Here is a 23,520-nt window from a genome sequence, read left to right as displayed (position 1 = left end):
CTTTTCTATTGCTATTACTAAATCTATGATCTACCATACCAGAACACCCGGGTCCTTCTCCACCATTGACTGCCACCAGCTGCTCTCCTCCTTGTTTGTATGATGCTGCCTGTTTTTAGCCCCCAAGTGCATAACTTTACATTTATCAACATTAATCCCAAGTTCTATATCATTTATAAATATGCTAAAAAGTAAGGGTCCAACACTGAACCTTGGGGTATGTCATGTGACAGACCAAGCTGGGACAGGGGCTTTTGGAGAGGACTGGGAGCAAGCCTCTTACCCTCTGACTATGGGGCCTGGTATTTAACACTCTTTGCAAGGTGTATATCGGGGTCCATGGAGTCATCTTGTTACTTTGGATTCAAGTCGATCTCTCCAAAAGCCCCTGTCCCAGGCAGCTAGGTCTATCACACACCACTAATAACCTTAGACCATTCAGAGTATGAATCATTAAAGCGGCGTTCCACCCACTTTTGAGAGGTGGTCTTAAATGAAAGACCATCTCTTTACCGCTCGTTTTTGGCTAGTTAAAACATTTTTTTTTTCTTCTAACTTACCTTTTTTATGAAGTACAGCCTTTACTTCCGATCCATCTGGTCTGCGGTGCAGGACGTCATAACCTTTTCTTCGGTGAGCCCCACTGATGTCTTCTGGGACGTTTGTGTAACAAGATGACACAGCGCTGCGCAGCAGGAAACGGGCAGTGAAGCTGCAAGGCAGCATAATTAGAATGTTGGTGCCTGTACCCGATCCGATGGATGGATTGGCCTCAGGGGGCCGACATTGCGGGCTCTCTGGCCAGGTAGGTGTCCTTATTAAGGGTCAGCAGCTACAGTGTTTGTAGCTGCTGACTTAAAAAAAAAAAAAATTGGGTGGAACACCGCTTTTTTTAAAAAATTCTTTAATTAAGGGTATACAATAGAAAACACAATAGTATGACATGACAGCACAGTCCCAACAAAAATTTTTCCGCAATGACGAGGTGGAATTAGAAATCACATAAATCAAGCTATATACACTGTCACTTTGGTGATAAGTTATGTCTAACAAGTCAGGGTCTTATTCAGTACTAAATAAGATATAACCACATGTAGATAATTAGTTGTAGGAACGTGGCTCCCATGTACACACTAAGAGGATCAGATCACTTATAGGCACGCATCAGTTATAAAGTAGCAGCAATTGGTGCCCCCCTTCAAGAAGGAAGCATCCCAGTCTGCCAAAACACAAAAAACACGGTGCGCCATGTGATCGGTGCATACAGAAAGGCATTTTTGGGTGTTTTTTGTTAAATAGGAGAAAGGTGGACACATTTAGTGTCCAAAGAGGAGGGAAGAAAGTAGAATAGGAGAAAAAGAAGAGCGAGAAAAGGGGAGTCAGGGAAGGGGTTGACAGTAACAGGAACCGAAATTCCAGAACTAGCTAGTACCTTCAGATAGTTAAGAAAATATTAAATATTCATCCGAGTAATGAAACGTGTCCCAATGCAGCCAGCGCTTGTTGTGTTCCTCTATCTTGGCCCTGAGGACTGCAATGAGGTGTTCCATCCGTTGGATATCGTTCACCCCGGCAAACCACTGAGTTATAACGGATGGGGTTTGTTGTTTCCACATGCTGGGAGTACATGCCCTAGCGGCATTCAAAAGGTGCTTCAGCAAAGGCTTACAGTATCTCTTACTCGACATAGTCAAATTAAGAAGCACTGCTGCAGGGTTGTCAAAGAGAGAGTAGTCTGTAAATTTGTGCACAATTTGGAGCACCTGTTGCCAGAAGGGCGAATCTTTGGACAGTCCCAGAAAATGTGAAATATTGTGCCGTTCTGGGTGCCACATCTCCAACACAGTTGGCTGTGTCCATGGAAAAGGGACGCCAATACAGAAGGGGTCTTGTACCAGCGCGTCAATATTTTATAAGACGTTTCCTGATATTTGCTACAGAGGGAAGATTTGTGAGCAAAAAATAAAATTTGGTTCTTTTGATCTTCTGAAAATGAGAAGTTATGGTCTCTTTCCCATTTGAGCAAATATGGTGGATGTTGGTGAGAGGTGACTGCGAGTAAAATTCCATATGAAAGGGAGAGAGATTTTTGGATAGGACCTTCTCCCAAACAAAGGTCTTCAAATGAAGTAGGATGCTTTGAAACTCGGAATGATTTGGGAGGGATCAGAGGAAGTAGGTTAGTTGTAAAATTTTCCACTGGCCAAGTGCTGAAGAGTTGAAGGAACTATACCGTTCTGATGGATGGATCCTGGAACACTGATTTAACCACCTTTGAATACTGTCTTTTAGCCAGTTTTCTATCCATTTGCAAACTAAATTTTCTAAGCCTGTAGATTTAAATTTACACATTAGCCATGTGTTGGAAACTATGTCAAACCCTTTGGCAAAATCTAGGTATACTAAATCCACAGTCACTCCTTTGTCTAAGGCTTTTACCTACCTCTTCATAAAAGGAAATCAGATTTTTTTGTCAACTTCAGTCTTTTGTGAATCCATGCTGACTATTGTTTAAAATATTATTTTCTAGCGAAAACTTTTCTGTACAGTCCTTAAACTCTCAAATATCTTCCCAGATAACAAGGATAACTTGCTACAAATTTGTGGCAGTGTTGAATTGTAAGTCTATTAACCTCCCTAGCGGTAATCCCAAGTCTGGCTCGGGTTGGGATCTTAGCAACATAAACGGTAACCCCGAGCCAGACTCGGGATCGCATCGCTGGATACAGGGAGAGGTTACTTATCTTGTTCCCTGGATCCAGCGATGTCCTCCGCGCTGTGTGATCGAGCTGTCCTCCGCTCGATTCACACAGTGCCCGAGTGTCCCGCCGAGCTCCGTTCCCTGCGACGTTAAGGCGCACGGGAGCGGAGATCGGCGCCAAATTCAAAAAAGTAAAACACAAAACACACACAGTACTGTAATCCTACAGAACACAGTACTGTAATCCTACAGATTACAGTAATGTATAAAAAAAATTACACACCCCCTTTGTCCCTAGTGGTCTGTGCAGTGCCCTGCATGCACTTTTATATTATAAATACAGTTTTTTCTGCCTGGAATTTGGAGATTGTCCATAGCAACCAAAAAGTGTCCCTTTATGTCAAAAGTGATTTTAGACCAACTAGAAAACAGCGATAATAATTTATAATCACTTGCAGAATTGAGCGATAGCGATTTGTGGGAAAATTCGTCATCAAACACTAAATCTAATGACAGCGACAATTCTGCAAATGAGCAAATTTCAGTGTTTTTGGATTTGATTACATTATTGAATAATTTTTATTATTATTTATTAAATTATAAACTTTATCATACCCGGGATGTTTACTAGACTCTGGTTTGAACAGATTTAAGAGAGTTATTCCTAAGAATTACAGGACTACAATATAAAACGCTAAATTTACATGCAAAATAATTGTACCGCTTTCAGCACCTAAAACCAGAACTAATCATACCGCCAGGGAGGTTAACTTGCTGCACATTTTCACGGGCAAGTTGTACACTTACAGACTACTTGAAGCACAAGTTCTAGATGACACTTTTCCAATTTGTAGCAAATTTGCATGGCAAGTCTCTAGCAAGAGAAAAGTTGCAGTGGTGAGTATACAGCAAGAGCTCTGCAAGTCTACAGCATGAAAATTCAGCCACAGTGACCCCTGTGGTGGGATGACAATTGCACAACATAACTGATCCAGAACTTGCAGCAGACTTGCAGAATCTTTGCAAAGAAAGTTTATCTGGAGTCCTTTAATGCGGACTTGCTGCAATTGTACAACAAACTTGTGAAGCCTGGCAAGTCTAGCAGTAGCTTAGGAAGTCATTTTCAAACTTGCAGTACAGTCGCTTGCCATGTGGGTTCCCAACTGTAGAAGGTAAACTAACCAGTCTATAGTTACTTGGTAAAGACTTTGACCCTGTTTTAAATAGAAGCATCGCATTGGCCTTGAGCCAATCCAGTAGTGCTATGCCAGTCATTAAAAAGTCTCCAAAATTAGAAAAAAGGGCTTGAATATAACAAAGCTTTATTTGGCCTAAATGTTTCTGGATCATGTCAATTTTGAGCCATCATTTGGGGCTTTGTCATTACCATACCCCATTAAGGACTTGAGTTCCCCCATGCTCCCATATACACATAGAGCTGAAGAAGGTGTTAAATATGTTTGGACATACACTTTAAATAAGAGTAAAAATTAAAAATGTCATGCTTTTAAATCTACGGTTAACTCAGAAATGCAATATGTGATACAGGAAGTCAGCTCACTGTACAGCTGTCAGATATTGTCAGAGGGAGATTAGAAGAGCATTTCATTAGATTTGGAAAGATTAAGCTGTTTTCGGGTTCCAGAGAACGCAGACCATTCCACCCCCCACATAACACATGTAGCTAAGACTCTGCTGAGCCTGTTGATGACAGGGAGATCGGAGAGGGATTTTAAGTGAGACATGGAACATGGAAAGAGTGAGGTGAGAGATCACGGCAGGTCAGGAGATCAGAGAAGATGAATCCTGGATTAAGATATTTTGTGGGGCAGGCTGATGTTCCTCTGCCACTCAGAGACAGATTCTATTGTGTGCTTCCTGGATTGTTTACCTGAGCCCGGACACTGACATGTACAATCACTGGAAACTGTCTGATATTGTTGCCAGCTATTCACTTTTTCAAAAAAGCAATCTACTTTGAAATCTGAATTCAGATATAAAAGACCCGCTCACACGCACATATATTGTAGGTTGGACTCAATGTCAAAGATGAATTGAACATGCTGAAGTTAGAAGCTGATTGGCTACCATGCACAGCTGCACCAGTTTCACTCTCCAGTTTTAGTAAATCAACCCTAATGTGTCTTTTTTAAACCTAATCTACTATGTAACTATGTAAGGCATGAATAAATTCTGCTCTGCATTCATTCATTCATACATGATTAAATGTATTAAGTGTATTCTTTTTTAAATTCATGCAGTGTATGTACTTGAATTTGGTCTGGTATCAGTCCCTTGCAATCACTGTGCAGCACAAGATGCCAGTCAGTTGGGTTGTAATGCAAGGGGCATACTGATAGGAGGTGAGAGCAGAGTGACAGACATGAGCTCATAGGTCTTCTTTTTCCCCTTTTACTATCCAGTCACAGGTTGGGACAGGGACAAGACCTGAAAGTTAATTAAAGTGATTGTAAGGCTTTAAAAAAAAAAGCATGTCATACTTACCTCCACTGTGCAGCTCATTTTGCACAGAGTGGCCCCTATCCTCCTCTTCTGGGCCCCCCGGCATCTCTCGCGGCTCCTCCCCACATCGTATAACCCCCTAGGAGAAGCTCTCTCTCGGGGGGGGAGGGGGGTTACCTTGCGGGTGTGCTCCCGAGTCCAGTATTCTGCGCCCATAGACGCTAAATGTAGGACTTGGCCCCGCCCCCGGCGTCCTTGGATTTGATTGACAGCAGTGGGAGCCAATGGCTGTGCTGATACCAATCTATCCAGCCGGAACAGGAAACACCAGCCGGAGCTGGTGTGCTTGTTCCTGTTTTGCAAATTTCGGGGCTCAGCTAAGTATAAGGGGGGCTCAGGGGTGCTGCTGCAGTAAAGAAGGTTTTTCACCTTGATGCATAGAATGCATTAAAGTGAAAAACGTTGAGTGTTTACAACCCCTTAAAATACATGAGATAATCCGTCCTGTGTGACAGCTTGCCTCTATACTACTGTATAAATTAAACATTTTGTTTTAAATAACATCTGATTTAAAAAAAATGCACGAGATAAAAATCAGACATCCTGCGCTAGCTGATAGAACTGAATAGACAGAAATACAAATCTTTTTGCAGGTAAAACCGCTTTCATATTTGTATTTCATCTGTGTATTTTGCTGTTTGCCTGAAGTTCAACCATGAATGCATTGTACACGTTCAAATGTTTTCCATGTTTTACTTAGATATTAATGCACCCAGGGCCGGCGCTACCACTAGGCGGATTAGGCAGCCGCCTAGGACGCACTGCCGCCTAGGGCGCAGCCATGGCCTGTCACCTCCTCATCCCCGCTGGATGTAACCTATGGATCCGCTGTCCCCATGTGGCGGGTCTGCAGGAGTGTGTCCGGAGGAGAAGAGGGAATGTCTGTTGCCAGGGATAGTGCAGGGGCGCGGGGAGGGAACTATCACATATATTACACTGACAGATCCGTCCCCCGGCTCCCCCAGCTGCAGAGCTGTTCGGCGGCTCAGGGCTCTGATTGATACCGAGGAGTTGGCCCACCTCCTTCATTGTCACTGGTCGGGACTCGTGAGGGGGTGTGGCCAGCAAGGGGATGATCCCACATGTCACTGGGGGACAGGGGACAGGGGGCGGAGCAGCCAGCCTCAGGGATGATCGCAGGTCCTTCTGGGCAGAGCATCATGGAGGTAAAAAAAGGCTCTAAAAATTCTGTGTTGTTTGTTTATGCAACCACTGGACTGGGAGAAATTGGGTTGAAATCTGCTCTGCCCAATATCTCAGTCAAGACACTGCTACAGGAAAGACCAGATATCATCTTGGTCTTTGTCAACTTTATTATTTCTATCTTTAGACTTTTAAACATAAGTAAAAAAGTGACAAAGATCAAGATGATATCTGGTCTTTCCTGTAGCTGTGTCTTGACTGAGATATTGGGCAGAGCAGTTTTCAACCCAATTTCACCCAGTCCTCTGCCCTGCTGTCACCCATCCCCCTGCAGACACCCAGCCCCCCTTCAGACACCCAGCCCCCTGCAGACACCCAGTCCTCTGCCCTGCTGTCACCCACTCCTCTGCCCTGCCATCACCCAGCCCTGCTGTCACCCAGTCCTCTGCCCTGCTGTCACCCAGCCCTCTGCCCTGCTGTCACCCAGTCCTCTGCCCTGCTGTCACCCAGCCCCCTGCAGACACCCAGTCCCCTGTTGTCACCCAGTCCTCTGCCCTGCTGTCACCCAGCCCTGCTGTCACCCAGGCCTCTGCCCTGCTGTCACCCAGCCCTGCTGTCACCCAGTCCTCTGCCCTGCTGTCACCCAGCCCTGCTGTCCCCCAGTCCTCTGCCCTGCTGTCACCCAGTCCTCTGCCCTGCTGTCACCCAGCCCTGCTGTCACCCAGTCCTCTGCCCTGCTGTCACCCAGCCCTCTGCCCTGCTGACACCCAGCCCTGCTGTCACCCAGTCCTCTGCCCTGCTGTCACCCAGCCCCCTGTTGTCACCCAGCCCTCTGCCCTGCTGTCACCCAGCCCTCTGCCCTTCTGTCACCCAGTCCTCTGCCCTGCGTTCACCCAGTCCTCTGCTGTCACCCAGTTCCCTGTTGTCGCTCAGTCCTCTGCCCTGCGTTCACCCTGTCCTCTGAACTGCTGTCACCCAGCCCTCTGCTGTCACCCAGCCCTCTGCTGTCACCCAGCCCTCTGCCCTGCTGTCACCCAGCCCCCTGTTGTCGCCCAGTCCTCTGCTTACTATCACCCAGCCTTCTGCAGACACCCAGTCCCCTGTTGTCGCTCAGTCCTCTGCCCTGCATTCACCCTGTCCTCTGAACTGCTGTCACCTAGCCCCCTGCTGTCACCCAGTCCCCTGTTGTCTCCCATTCGTTTGCCTATCACCCAGTCCCCTGATCTGCGTTCACCCAGTCCTCTGCCTGCTGTCACCCAGTCCTTGGCCCTGCTGTCACCCAGCCCCCTGCTGTCACCCAGCCCTCTGCCCTGCTGTCACCCAGCCCTCTGCCCTGCTGTCACCCAGCCCTCTGCCCTGCTGTCACCCAGCCCTCTGCCCTATTGTCACCCAGCCCTCTGCCCTGCTGTCACCCAGCCCTCTGCCCTGCTGTCACCCAGCCCTCTGCTGTCATTCAGTGCCCTTTTGTTGCCCAGTCCTCTGCCCTGCTGTCACCCAGCCCTCTGCTGTCACCCATTTCTCTAAAAAAAAGAATTTTAAATGTTGTCAACTATGCTCGCTGTGTACAACAGTTCAATGGGGGGGGGGGGGGCAACAAACATCACAGGGGGGTATAGATAGGGCCGGTGCTAGACTATTTTGCGCCCATTCTATACCGTATAGAGGTATATAAATTATATTTTAGCGGTTCAGAAGTTTTTGGGTTTTTTTGGGGGGGGGGCGCAAGTAGCTGGTCTCGCCTAGGGCGCAAAATAGTCTAGCACCAGCCCTGAATGCACCCCAAATGAACATGGCACCACTCCATGCTCCACTCATTCACTCACCCGGTGATTCAATCCATCTTGGGTGCAGCTCCCACAGGGCTCACCTTGCCTGAATGTCAACAACTTACAAAGGAGAAATAGAAGCGCAGGCCACTCAATTTCAAATATGACAAAAAGGCTTCAGCTCCGTCCCATCCCAAACCATGCCCTTTAATGCATTTCACCCTTCTAATGCATAAAGTAATGGTAAATGATCACTTTGTTTAAACAACCCATTCAGTTTAAAATAGAAATGAAAGGCAAAACAGATTATAGATATAAAAATACATTATAAATACTTTTTTCCCCCTTTTTTAAGTGGTCACATTTCCTCTGTTCTCAGCTGCATAAGAGCTTGGGGGAGGAGGACACTGAGCTTTCCAGTGCATGGGGTGGGGGGGGGGGGGTGTCAGGACAAGTCTGATCATTGGAGGAGAGCACACTGAGTTCCCAGCATAGCTAGAGAACTGATCACGGTGTGCTCTCCTGCTTAGTTTGGTCAGTTTTTAATAGGAAAGCAGAGGGACTGGCAGGAGCACCAGGGGTTTTCGCATAAAGGAAGCAATACAAAGAGAACAGGAGACTTTTTCATACAAGTACCTGGTAAAGCAGGTACACATCAGGAATATGAAGTTTTGGGGTAACAAATGCTTTAATCATAGAGTTTAATCGCAAACTTCTATGATTAAGCTGGGAGGTAAAATACGTTAGAGGGCATGGTTGCAGTATTGTGAGGTAGCAGGGGTTGGCAACCTATGACCCGTGGGCCGCACCTGGTCCACCACTGCTAAATGTCTGGCCCATCAGTGCATATGATGAATTCACATGCACCAGGCCCATGGACATTTTAACCCCTTCTGGGCTTTCTTGGGAAAACTGATGTGGCTGCTCAACTGTTATCCCAAGTAGCGGGAGGCGTAGAAGCTGCTCAACTGTTATCCCACAGTAGTCCCCCCTCCTGCTAATTTCCACAGCTCACCTGGGCTCTCCCGTCCCACCGGGAGGACCGAGTGACCAGCCAGCACATTCGCCGGCTGGCCAGAGATCCGAACGAAGCCAGAATCGGCTTCAATCAGGTCTCAGATCTAGTAACCCACAAGCGATGTTGTGACATCACTTCCAGTTTACAGAAGACGTAAAGGGGCCAAATTGAAGAAAGTGACAGCATTCAAAACTGCCAAACTTGATGTTTTGAATGCTTTTAGGTGCAAAGGAGGGATTTGGGGTCTTTTAGACCACAGATCCCACCATAAAGAGTACCTGTCACTGCCTATCACTGTCACAAGGGATGTTTACATTCCTTCTGACAGCAATAAGAGTGATCAGAATGTTTTTTTGTTTTTTTTTTACAGGGACAGTGTAAAAATTAAAATAATGAAATAAAAAAAAGAAAAAAAAAAGTTAAAGTGCCACATCCCTCCAAGCTCATGTGCAGAAGTGAATGCATACTTAAATCATGACCGCAAATGTAAACGGGGTTCGGTGTAAACGGTGTTCATACCACACATGTGAGGTATCACCATGATAATTCCAGCACTAGACCTCCACTGTAACTCTAAACTGGTGACCTGCGGTGACCTAAACTGGTGACCTGATTCTTAAATACTGTAGTTTGTCGCTATTGTGCAGTTTTAAACCATAACATAGTGTGGGGGGGGGGGGGTCTGTGTAATATGCAGGGGGCTGTGTAATGTAAAGGGGTGCAGGGGTACGGGAGCTGTGTAATGTAAAGTAGTCCAGAGGTGCGGGGCTGTGTAACGTTAAGGGGTCCAGAAGTGCGGGGTTGTGTAATGTAAAGGGGTCCAGGGGTACGGGGGGCTGTGTAATGTAAAGGGGTCCAGGGGTACGGGCCTGTGTAATGTAAAGGGGTCCAGAAGTGCGGGGGGTGTGTAATGTAAAGGGGTCCAGAAGTGCAGGGGCTGTGTAATGTAAAGGGGTCCAGAAGTGCAGGGGCTGTGCAATGTAAAGGGGTCAAGATTATTATCTTCATTTATTAGCAGGTAAATGCAGCCCTCCATGCATTCACATACATTGAATCCGGCCCTTAAGTGGTGAAAGGTTGTTGACCCCTGCTCTATAGGTTATGGTGTTTGACAAGCCTGTTTCAAATCTCAAATTTTAGGTTAATTATAGTTCCTCCACTGAGCTGCAGCATTGTGGATTTGTAACGCAACAGAAAAAATGAAACCGTAGCAAATAAGGTAACAACAGTAACTCTGTCCAGCTATTTGGTTTGGTAATGGGGGTGGTAAAAAAGGGGTTGGGTATACCTGGGTCATTAATATTTTTAGGTGCAATAAGACGAGGCCATAGTAGTTTTCCCCACTGTGTTGTGAGTTTATACATTTCTGTCATTTATGTGTGTTAAAGTCTCTCCAGCCTAATTCTTTTTTTTTTTCAGTGTGAAAGAGTTACATTTACTGTCGGTTTCTTGTCAGAAGTTCTAACCCTCCTCACTTTACTAACAATGCACATCTGTTTTTGGTTCTGTCTCCATTGGAGAGATTTCCCATCACTTCCTGTCTTCAGTGCAAGTGAAGGGAAATTCTCCAATAAGGACAAAGATAGCAATAAATACTTGACATATGCTCTATGCCTTCCTTATATTATCCAAAACAAAATTCGAGTTTTGGGCTGGAGTTTTCCTCTAGATGTTCACTTGTTTTCCTTGTTTGGAATTACAATATAGACCAAGTCCTTCTCTCTTTTCCCAGGTGTCTCAGTTTGCAGACACTTTACGCCAGTCCTGCCTGGTATGCCTAGACGGGAATGTACCTGTATCTACTATCCAGTATGTGTGTGAGATTGCACGGCAGAACCGAGTGCCAGGTCAGTGTGCCAGCAAAGTGTTTTAGCTTCAGCCTAATGCTGCCAGCCACAGTGAACTTTGTACATTTCAGTTGTATGGATTCATCATTGGTGCTTTGTGCCACTTTTTTCTATTCTTATCCACTTTAGCTCATGTTCCTGTTTACAGTACTTCTTAGGGACCAGAGCAGTTTTTACATCACCACTATAGGCCTTATTATTTGGTGATAACTTTCAATAGGTAACGATAATAGACAACAATGTGATAATAAAAATGTATGTTTTCCTTCTTTTTTTTTTTTTTTTTTTTCAGAACCTTAGGCTTACTTTTGATAATATTACTTTACAAAAATGACTTCATTTTCTGTGGAATCTAATGACAAAATAAAAAATAATTTCTAGATCACTGTTAGTCAAAACAAGTACATTTCCTATAAATTAAAAGTATAAATTTTATTCTATAACTTGTTGAGTTTAAAATTAAATGTAAATGATGATTAGTACAAAGCATGACAAAACTATTTGCAGATGGAAAAAATAGGCAGTTTTGCACATTTTCTTTTAAAGCTCAACCAAAATCGCAAACAAAAAAATCAGCACAAAGGTCACAACTTACTCAATGGGATGTACCCCTTGTGGTAATCACTCTTCTGTTAGTAAAAATCCTTCTCAATCGATGCACCCTCCCACCCCGTGGCATGTAAGCATCCCTGCCCACTGCCTATTGTAGCTTAAGGGGGAGCGGTTGGCGGGCGGGCAAAAGTACGGCTCAACTGCACATTTTTAGAACCTCCCAGTGGCACACTAAATGAAGCCTAAAGGCCCATACACACGATCAGACTTTTTGACAACAAACATGCAAATTAGCTGTTTTGGAGCAACATCCGACCGTGTGTACGCTCCATCAGACAAACTTTTTTGGTTTTCATCGGACTTTTGTTGGCTGTGCGAACGGACAAACTTTCTGGCAACAAAAGTCCGATGGAGCAAAGTCTGATCGTGTGTACAGAAAACCATAGGACTTTTGTACAAAGTACAAACAGGCATGCTCAGAACCAATGCAAAAGATCAGACAACAATACAGAAGTTGACCAAAGGTGGCGGTAAAGAGCAGAAAAACCACGTGATTTGGTGAAAGTTGGCTGAAAAAGTCCTGCTGTGTGTATGCAACACAAGTTCAGGGCCGACGCCCTTTGTACAAAAATCCAAGGGAAAGTTTGTACAAAGTCCTATCGTGTGTATGAGGCTTAACAGTGTATGGCCATCTTTAGATACAGTTTACAGGTAGGTCTACACTAAATGTAAATAAAATGTGTAGCGCCAACATTTACAAAAAGTATATGTATAAAGCTGATTCAGCAAAGATAAAACAACTGTAAAAATGTCCATTAATGGTAAGATCAATCCTCTGTGAAAAGAAAAGTCTTATTTCCAAAAATAAAGTCTTGTGAAGAAATAATGCAGATAGGATCCAACACCTTCTAAAGTGAAAAGTGAAAATATGTTTCCTAAAAAGTGCTCAGATGTCAGCCACAACACCCCCTGTGAAGTAAACACTCACCAGAGACGATGGCTGCCATTACGACCGCATACAAACTTATCTTTAATTCAGACATCTACTGGAAGCATAAGGATTGGAAGCATAAGGATTGCGCCCAATATCCACACCCAGGGTTCCACTTCTCAGTAGGGTCAAACTAGGGTAAATAAAGCTCACTGGGAGCCAGCATAATAATAATCTGACAGTGTAGTAGTTTAATGTGAATGCATGAACATATAAAACCAAAGGTAAAAACACAAACTTCTTACATAGAAAGCCGCTGCGGACCCGTGATAGCACATCAGCGTGACATCAGCACTAGTTCCTAGGAGGAGGAGCTACTGGTGCTGATGTCACGCCAAAGTGCGATCCCAGAAGTTTGTGTTTTTACCTTTGGTTTTATATGTTAATGCATTCACCTTAAACTACTACACTTTCAGGGCGTGGCTGGGTGAGGAGCTGAGCGGACATCTCTGAGAAGAGCTCCTGCCATCCTGCATCCATCCTGGGCTAGTTTACTCGAACTGCTTGTGACTTACCTCCCACATTGACACAGGAGCTCCTATGCCTTTCAGTGAGCCGCCCGATGCCTTCAAAGCGGCGCTCTACAGCTCCACAGCTCTACAGCTGCACAGGGGGCAAGCCACGGCTCCAGCTCTTACTACGCCATCTTACTCCAACAGAGCTCCTGCTGAAGCCTCTGAGCCCCCGCCGTCCCAATCTTCGACAGGAGGCACAAACATGATCCTGGCTTCAATTGACAACAGAAGGAAATCTCTTCTGTCCGGATTGATCATTTGGCGGAAGAGTGCAACCTCATAAAGAATGATTAGGATAAAATAAGGTGCCGCCTCTTGGAGTCTGAGGCCCAAGTGTCAGAGGTGGAGGATCGCACTTGGCAACACCTGGCTATGATCACTGATTTGCAAACCACGTTAAGATTGCTTGTCTCAAAGTCGGATGATGCAGAAAATCGCATGAGACGCAATAATGTTAGGGTTTTGGGTCCCCCTGAAGGCTCCAAGGGAGATCACCCGCTTACCTTTTGGAAGCCTTTTTTAAAGATCTTATGGGCTTGGCTGTAGTTTATCCTACCTATGTGGCCAAACGGACGCATTGAGTTCCCATGGGTCATCCCATCTCAGGGGCCCCTCCTCGCCCTTTCCTTGTATGCATTTTGAACTACTGTGACAGGGTACCGTATATTCTCTGAGGCTAGGAAGCATCCGACTATGCAATACGGAAATGCCCACATCATGCTTTCTCCTGATTTCTCTCCGGATCTCCAAAAAAGTGCAAAACCTTCACAGATGCTCATAGACGACTGCAAGACCATAACATCAAATATGGAAAGCTTTACCCTAACTGCTTACGAGTCCAACATGAAGGCTTTACCAAATTTTTTGATCCCCCGGCTGAAGCAGATGCCTGTCTCAATATGCTGCGTTAAGATTAAGGTGCTGTTCTGCCATTGCTCTTGAGGATCTGCTTACCATCTCCTTATCTCCTTTTTTTGAAGTTATGTAGGTACTGTACTATACTGTTTAGCCAGTATGTTTCTACTCTCACCTGCATTATCCAGATACTCAGTTGTTCCCATTTCCCTCTGTGGCTATCCAATTCAAGGTCCATAAAGACATTGATGAGCGAGTTTGGGGTGGGGGAACTTAAGTGGCCTACACAGAGTCCTGACCTCAACCCGATAGACCACCTTTGGGATGAATTAGAGCGGAGACTGAGAGCCAGACCTTCTTTCCACATCAGTGCCTGACCTCACCTTCTGGAAGAATGGTCAAACATTCCCATAGATACACTAATAAACCTTGTGGACAGCCTTCCCAGAAGAGTTGAAGCTTTTATAGCTGCAAAGGGTGGGCCAACTCAGTATTGAACCCTACAGACTAAGACTGGGGTGCCATTAAAGTTCATGTGTGTATAAAGGCAGGCATTCCAATACTTTTGGTAGTATAGTGCATGTATTTCATCTGTGTGCTTATATAGCTGTTTGCCTGGAGTTCAGCTTTAAATATTTAAATGTGACTCAAGCACCATTAATTTGTTCTCTTTATTTCTTTGGCAGTTTGCTATGAGCCTACAGATGTAGCCAAGGCATCTAAACCCTTCACATCTGACAGCTGGACAGCCTTAACCTACATCTCACCGAACCTTAAGGAGCTCATTTCCATCAACAGGACATTAGGTTATTCAGTCAACTTCGGTAAATTCACAGATAATGGTGACACACCTGAGCCAATTCTTCCTAAATGCAAACAGAATTGATCTCTCAGTAAACTGAAAACAGCATACCTCCCAACTGTCCCTGATTTCGAGGGACTGTACCTGATTTGAAGCATGCCCCTCTGTCCCTCTTTGCTCCTCATTTGTCCCTCATGTTGGTCTGATTTATATAGTTGTATATAAAATGCACTTTTTATCTATCAAAAAATGTTTTCCAACGCTAAACCTTTCATCTGATTTCTAAATGGCTGCATGTGTAAATTCCAAATATAAAGTTGCTGTCAAGAGAAATCAGTGTTTTAATTCTCCTTCATTGTCCAGTTAGAAGTGGGCTGGGAGCAGGTCACCAAGCGGTATTTTGAAACTGCCTTAAACCGGCCATACACGGAGCAAATTTCTTTCCTGCAATAATGGGTTGCAGGAAAGAAATTGTCTTGAATCCCCCATCAAGAGACAGACCGTGTTGATGCAGGAATTCCTCTGGCCGGGCCATTGGGGGGGGGGGGGGGGGGTTAGAGCGGGGGAAGCTGGCATGCTGGTTGTACTTAAGTTGATCGATCAATCAACTTGATACATTCAGCCTGCCCATACATGGTTCAAATCTTGTCTGTTTCAGCAGGAAGATTCAAATCGTGTATGACCTGACTTATAGAGAAGTGAGGTCCCTAACATTTCATGCTGTCTGTCTGTATTTCAACATAGTCGTTTGCCAGGAGTTCAGCTTTAAAGAGACCCTGTCACCAAGTTAACCACTTCAGCTCCGGAAGGTTCACCCCCCCCCCCCCCTTCCTGTCTGACCAGGCCATTTTTTGCATACTGCGAGGTCGTGCGACCTTGTACCCAAATAAAATTGATGTGCTTTTTTTTCCTACAAATAGAGCTTTCTTTTGGTGGTAGTTGATCATCTCTGCAGTTTTAATTTTTTGCGATATTAACAAAAAAAACTGAAAATTTTGAAAAAAATATATATATTTTTTACTTTGTTAAAAAACACATCCAATAAAAAAAAAAAAATCGAATTTCTTCATCAGTTTAGGCTAATATATATACTAGTGTGTATTTTGTCTACAAATGATGGGATAGATTTATGGACTCTTTATTTTTTTTCTACTAGTAATGATGACGATCATCGATTTTTACCGGGACTGCGACATTACACTGGACAAATCTGACACCAAAGCTTCGTACACACGATCATATTTTTGTATAACTGAATGTCCGTTTTTTGTGGCATGCTAGTCTCATGTCGAAAGTGAAGAGATTAATCACAATACGAAAATTTTCGTATGACAGAATACAACGTCAGAAGTGACATGATGTGTTGAATAGTTTTGTATGTATTCTTTTGTTTCTGAGCATGCGTAGTCTTGCTCTTATGATTTTCTTTGTACAGAAACCATACTAATGAAATTAAAATTGGTTTCTGAGTTCACATCTGACAAAAAATTTATAGTCTGCACATCCAGCATTTGTCTGGCGAAAAAGCAAAATCGGCTGTCGAAAGCACCATACTAACGATCCGAAAATCGTCAGACAGCTTCTACGAATTTTTCCATCCTATTTTCGTATCGTGTGTACGGGCCTTTAGTGACACTTTTTGGGGTCCAGTGACACCAATACAGTGATCATTGCTAAAAAAAATTCACTGTCACTTTTTCGCAAAGGGGTTACCATCAGAGGCGATCAAAGGGTTAAATGTGTTCCCTGGGAATGCTAACTGTGGGGGGGGGGGGGTGCTTTGTCTGGAGGAAGACAGAGATCCATATGCCTTCTTAGCAGGAACACAAGATCTCCACCTTCCCCTCTGACAGAACGGTGATTTGCCTTGTTTACATAGCCAGTCCGCCGTTCTGTCTGTCTTGGGAATGATCGGCGGGTCCGGTGGACAACGTGTCCGCCAGACCTACTGATTGGCTCCCGCTGTGTCCAACCACAGCAGGAGCAGATTGCTGGCAGCGAGTGCGTGTGCCTTAGACCTGAAAAAATAAATCATGTACAGGTAAAATGTGACTACTCTAGGAAGAGTCAGGTCCATAGCACAGCCCCTCCCTTCTTACATGCCATATCCCTATCCTCTTCTGGGAGTGTCCAATAACTGTTTCTGCTGGCCCAGCTCCTCCACCCCTCCTCTCATCTCCCTACATAACCTTTTATGTAAGTAGGGGGGAGAAGTGAAGGGGAATAAAATAGAAAGCCACTTGAGTGAAATGGAATACTATAGAATGTCACTTAAGTGACTGCTTGGACTTTTCTGGGGCTGCTGACATTACATGCAAGATGGTGGCATCAAGCAGCAGTCTCTGAGCTTTTGACTGTCCATAAAAGGGAGGTTTTTAAAATTAAATAACATAAAATATATCAAAAGCACATATAGTCTTATGGGAAGCTTTTTGTACAAATGAATGGACTAGGAACAGTGTCTCTTTAACATATGAAACTTTCAATGACAAAATGATTATCATGATGGTAATTGTCTCAAGGGAAAAAGTGCATGGCGTCTCTTACCTCCCAGAGTATCTAAATATCATCATACTGACCTTTTAGGTGATTGACAGAGTGATACCTCTATTCTCAATGTCTTTCAACACTTCATTTATAAAAGGATTCTTAATGAAAAAAATAACTGATGTAATGACAGACAGTCCTCAATGTTCAAATCATTTCTTAGAGACTAGAAATTTTCATTATTCCTCAGTTTAGGGCTGATTTCCATTGCAGGTCGACATTGAATATCTCTGTTGTTGTTCCCTTGTCTCAGATGTTCCGTGTGAATTGGATGATGTCATAGACATGGCGATCACCCTGTCATTGCCACTACTGGAGAACCTGCACTGCGTCATTGTAACTCTGGGAGCTCATGGGGTCCTCCTGTGTGGTCACAGCTGCAATGGAGTATTGTCTTTACATCCAAATAACAAGGTGGGTCCAAATCTAAGACAAGTCAACTGATTATTCCAGTGTATTGCATGTTATTCGATCTCTTAAAGAGGAAGTAAACCCTGATGAGTTTACTTCCTCTTTCATTCCCTGCAAAGGTAAAGCATAATGGACTACTATGCATCTCATAGTAGTCCATTATGTGTCACTTACCTGACACAGGAGCCAGCGATGTCACCGCTGTCCCCTGTAGTCCGGCGCATCCATCTTCTAGGTGGGTCTCGCTGCTCCGCCGCTGTCATTTGGTGAAGCAAGCGCACGGGAGCTGCCACGCGCGGCATATCGCCGTTGACGAGTGCCGCGCTCAGTACGCCTGCGCGCCGCTGTCTATGGCGCATGCGCCGTAGACAGCGGTGCCTGTCTTTCAGCAAATATCTCCTAAACCGTGTAGATTTAGGAGATATTTCTTGGACCTACAGGTAAGCCTTAATATAGGCTTATCTGTAGGTCAACGTGTGTTGTAAGGGTTTACAACCACTTTAAAGGGTAACTCCACTTTTGTGAGAAAAAAATTTGAGCAAAAAATATATAACATACAATTGCTACCCAAGCCATATTTAAATGTTTTGTTATTAAAAATGACCTTTCCTTTTCAATCCTTCTCAATCAATGTGATATGGCAGCCTGGAGGCTTTCTGTACACAGTGTATGAGACTTCCCCAGAAATGTAATAAAATGTAATTTCCTGCTTGTATGATTGGCTCACTGATTTTCCCAGAAGTCTTCACTGCAAGTCTGCAAGATTTTAGGCAATGAAGATACTCCCAAGGGGTTAATTACTTCTAGTGGGATGCAGACACTGCAACATTCCTCATTAGAACACAGTAAGGGCATCAGCCGATAAGGAAAAAGTCACTCCCATTCAGATTTGCGCTATACTTTGGCATAATCAAACAAAGAGCTATTCCTTCAGAGTAGAAACAGGTAGGAATCTGCAAAATGTTTGTTAAAAGCCATGAAATGTACACCGATGAACCAGCAGGGATTGTTTTTGTTTTTTTCAAGAAAAGTGAAGTTACTCTTCAAATATATTATATACCTAAACATACATACAAAAACACATACTTAATGTATGTAAACTTCTCTTATTTGCTGATTTTTGTTTTAATGCACACAAAGTAGTTTTCTATTCTTTGTGGCTATAGAGGAATTTTTTGAATTAACTTTTTTTTGCCTGGAGTTCAACTTTAAGAATGCAGGTGGATGACCAGTGAATATGGTGAAACCCTGAGACATAAACGTATCTAAATTATGTTGTATGATTATAACCCTATATTTACATTTTTTTTTCTACTCTATCAGACATCATGGGGAGACCTGTGTGCCCTACATTATCCTGCAGCCCCAATCTCTACTGACGAAATTGTTAATGTTTCAGGAGCTGGAGACAGGTCTGTTGTAGTTTTTACTAATATTACTTTTTAAAATAATGCAGAAATAGATGAAAAGAAGGACTGTATTATATTATTAATGTATTATATTGATTCACAGGTCAGCACATAGGATAGCAGGGTCAAGAGAGGAGGAGCAGGAATCTGAAAACTTTAAAACTACAAAAACAAATATTACTTATAATTATTTATTATTATTATTATTATTACTATTCGTTATTGCTATATTTGCCTCTTCTAGACACCTCTGCAACTTTGTGGCTAAGTTTGGCAAAAGAATAGTAGGGGAAATGGTAAAGGTGATGTTGAGAGAAGTCAGGAGACTCTTTATAGTTCAGGAAACAAAACCAACTCTTCTATTTTGTCTTTGTAGATCTGTACATTTCTGTGTCTGATTCAGCCACAATTCAGTGTGTCTTGTGATAATACTCGATCATCTTTGTCGTTCTGTCTCCACAGTCTTATGGCCGGTCTCCTGTCTGGGGTCCTGGCGAAACTGGACACTGATACCTGCGTCCGAATGGGACTCATGGCAGCCCGCTTGTCCCTCCGTTCCCGCGGGCCCATCTCTCAGCTCATCTCTACCACCAGCATCAGTGTGCGGCAGGTAGCGGGGGAGACATGGCCTGCACCTAGAGTCTGGACCATTCCTCCAACCAATGGGAAGTCCTTCCTCAGGACCAGCCATTAACAGATATCGTAGTGGAGCCAGTCATTGGACTCAACAAATTTTAACAGGGTTACCTATTTCATGAACTCTTTTGCCTTACAGTATTAGAACCCTTGCAAACAGAGACACTCTCTATGTTTGTGTGAATTTTCTACAAGTGCTTCTACTTGCAGTTGGTCAGTTCAGCAGTCACGAACTGATAGTGGTAACCTCTAGGGAAGCTTCAAACCAAAGAACGAGAATGTTATGTATCACTTACTCCGCTCGGTTTAATCACTTTGTGGAATGAAGTCAAACTCTCTTTTACATTCATCTCAGTTTTCAATCATTTGCCCAATTATTGAGGGGTGAAATCAAAATTCAGCATATTTTATTCTTGTGTGTAGCCACCATCGTGGTATGATTATGATTATGTCAGATTTTTGCGCCTCAAAGCGGTACAATTGTTTTGCATAGAAATTTGGCATTTTATATTGTAGGTCTGTAATTCTTAGCAATAACACACTTAAATCTGTCTAAACAAGAGTCTAGTAGATATCCCAGGTGTGATAAAGTTTAAAACACAAAATCACAAATTATAATATAATAAATAACTCTAAACAATTATAAAAAAAAAAATAATAAACTGAATTTCCCCACCATTCACTATCGCTCAATTCTGCAAGTGTTCTAATTTACTATCGCTGTTTTCTCTCTGGTCTAAAACCACTTTTGACGTAAAGGGAAACTTTTTAGTTGCTATGAACAATCTCAAGTTTCCAGGCAGAAAGAACCGTATATATATTATAAAACTGCATGCAGGGCATTGTGCACAGCACTAGGGACAAAAGGGATGTGAAATGATTTCATACAGTAATGTAATCTGTAAGATTACAGTGTACTGTATGTGTTATGAATTTTCTATTTTTTTAATTTGCCGCCATGCTCCGCCCCCGTGCGTCACGACGCTCACAGGGAACGGTGCCCAGCACACAGAGGCATCAGCCAGAGGATACAGCCTGCAGACACAGTGGGGGGACATCACAGGATCCTGGGAACAAGGTAAGTAACCTGCACCAGGAACCTGCACTGCAATCCCACGCTCGGGGGTTACGCTAATGGTACTAAAATTTAACCCAGAGCCACACTTGGGAAAACTGCCAGGGAGGTTAAAGTAGAGTTCCAGCCAAAAAACTGAATGAAAATTAATATCTTTATTAAAAGGTAAAAAAGCCAAACCAGCTTTTGCTTTAATATTCAGCTTCAATCCAGAGATTTCTCCCTTAGTACTACTTTCTGCTGCTGGAAGTCCTTAGTCAGCATCATTTAACCCCACTTCTTCTGAGCCTAGGTCACCCTGGACTCACCCCTGACTGGACAATTAAAGAGAAGCAGCACAGTTATAAGCTCATCTCTCTGTTACTCTGCTTTTCCTTCCTATCAGCATGTTTTTACCCACACATGAAGTGATTGGATCCTTGTGCCACTTCTTCTTCCCCCACTCTGAGGTCTGCTGTACAGGATCTGCAAGAGGCTGATACCAGGTCACATGTAAGTACTTACACTGCTTGTATTTAGAAAATACATTTAATGATGCACTCTGGTATTAAGCTCAGTGCACATGCAATAGAAGATTGCCAACAGACAGGTAAGATTTTTTTTATTGCAGAAGATACATATCATCATACCATCCAACTTTTGAACTTGAGAATGAGGGACATTTTAGGGAGATGGTGACCTGCAGGTTGCAATGCGTGTTACAGGAAAGAGGATCACTATGGTACATGGAAAGCTGGAAGGATCACTATGGCACGTGGAAAGCAGGAATGATCACTTTGGTACATGGAAGGCAGGAAGGATCACTATGGCACATGGACGGAAGGAAGGACCACTATGGTACATGGAAGGCTGGAAGGATTACTATGGCACATGAATGGCTGGAAGGATCACTATGACACATGGAAAGCAGGAAGGATCACTTTGGTACATGGAAGGCAGGAAGGATCACTATGGCACATGGAAGGCAACAATGATCACTATTGCACATGGAAGGCAAGAAGCATCACTTTGGTACATGGAAGACAGGAAGGATCACTATTTCACATGGAAGGCAGGAAGGATCACTATGGCACAATGAAGGCAGGAAAGATCACTATGGTACATGGAAGGCAGGAAGAAGGGATAACTATGGCACATGGAAGCAAGGACTAGATGGAAGGAAAAGAGAGAATTCTCTCATCCGAGGCTGGCTGTTCTCCAGAGTCTCAGGCAGTGACATTGTGTGAACTGCTTCAAAATTCCCTGCCACGACATAGCCACTACCAACGCAGCCTATTTCCGTACACCCCTGCTGGGGTGGTTCCGGTGGCATTGCTTGTGCACCATGACATTGTTGGTTCATGCATGGCCCCCATTTTGTATCCTCTTGGTGCTGAGTGCACATGTAGGAAGCACTATGCAAGACACCTCCCTCCATAAGCTCAGTGGCACTGTTTGCAGGTCTTCTTTCCTAGGTGCAATCTAGGGTTGCCACCTTTTCTTGAAGCCAACCCCACATTAGTGGAGCACAGCAATTTTTTTTTTTTTTTTTTTTTTTTTTTTTAGCATACACTATGGGATTGTAAAAGACCTGGGACACCTTTGGATGTTCCAAGGGGAGAAGTAATGTGGCACACATAGCGTGGTGAACAGTGGATGTGGCTTAGATTGCTGTGCCACAAATAAGAGTCTCACAGACATGTATAAACTTCAGCACAATCAAAAAAATAAAACTCTTCCATTACATATAATTTTGTATACCCTGAATATAGTCGGAGAGCTAACATTTTATCTGAGCATAGATTAAAAAAGAAGACCTTAATTAAAATAGTCAGGGACTGATTATCAACCAGTAACTGAGAAGTATGCAATGTACAATATAGTGTATATTGGTGTCCGTTTATGAAGTAGTGAAAATTTTTCACTGCTCCGGTTCTCCGGCATTCACAGAGGAGATTGTTGTAAGCTGAGTGCCAGTTTATGAAGCGGTGTAGATCGCTTCTCCTTTTGGAGGAGTTAAGCGATCTACAAATGCGTCAAACAGTGAAGACCGCACCCGATACTGGAATCTTGTGAGACATAATGAGATTACAGTACCAGAAATTCACAGAAAAACCGAGGCGTCTGTTTATTAAGCAGTGATAAAGATTCACTGTTCAGTACACGGACATTCCTGGAAGAGACCGCCCACCTAGTTAATAAAATATCTGTCACCCTACACTATATAAATATATATATTGTAGCGGGGTGCCTGTAAAACAGGTTAAAATTTCAGGAAAAGTGATTGATGGGATATATTTTCCTCCACGGATTCTTCGATTTTCAATCTAAGATAATACCAGCAAAGACTTCAGGGTAAAGGATAGTTCTTTACCCTGTATTGGTAAAGTCCGTTCTGGGCTGGTTTTATTGGGAGTCTTGATTGAGACTCCCAAGTCCATGGACCGCAGTTTAATGTTTTCTTTTTAGGTCTTGATTAAGGCAGCTGGTCCTAGCTCTCAGAGAGAGAGAGCGTTTGGTCCATGTGAGGAGGCAACTAGGAGCATGGCTGCTTATTCCCTGACTTTGGATACAAGGTATTTGCATTTGTAAGGACATTTACTACAAAACCAAGGACTGGTCAGACTACGGACACAGGCTCGGTAGAGCAGAAGTTTATTTTTGTTTTATTAATGGCAAGATGCCCTTAACCTTCTGTTTGAGAATATCCTGTGGATTAAATATGATGTTTTCCTAAAGAAACTGTGAGT

At 43.6% G+C, this 23,520-nt stretch overlaps 1 protein-coding gene across 3 annotated transcripts in view; it reads left to right on the top strand.

Moving 5' to 3' along the window:
• Window positions 1–20,403, top strand: part of LOC143960560 (uncharacterized) — a 91,210-nt gene extending 70,807 nt beyond the window's left edge. For all 3 annotated transcript variants that reach the window (XM_077469279.1, XM_077469278.1, XM_077469277.1), the window contains 5 exons: window positions 10,884–10,998; window positions 14,598–14,735; window positions 17,514–17,674; window positions 18,995–19,083; window positions 19,543–20,403. In XM_077469279.1, the coding sequence (XP_077325405.1) occupies window positions 10,884–10,998; window positions 14,598–14,735; window positions 17,514–17,674; window positions 18,995–19,083; window positions 19,543–19,774 (735 nt within the window). In that variant the 3' untranslated portion in view covers window positions 19,775–20,403. The remainder of the gene's footprint in view (window positions 1–10,883; window positions 10,999–14,597; window positions 14,736–17,513; window positions 17,675–18,994; window positions 19,084–19,542) is intronic.
• Window positions 20,404–23,520: the final 3,117 nt, after the last annotated feature.

This window comes from Lithobates pipiens, unplaced genomic scaffold (assembly GCF_037356315.1).
Source record: "Lithobates pipiens isolate NorthernLeopardFrog02 unplaced genomic scaffold, aLitPip1_a1.2 Scaffold_8, whole genome shotgun sequence".
In the NCBI taxonomy this organism is placed as follows: domain Eukaryota; kingdom Metazoa; phylum Chordata; class Amphibia; order Anura; family Ranidae; genus Lithobates; species Lithobates pipiens.
This window is presented reverse-complemented; position numbering and strand designations above follow the sequence as displayed.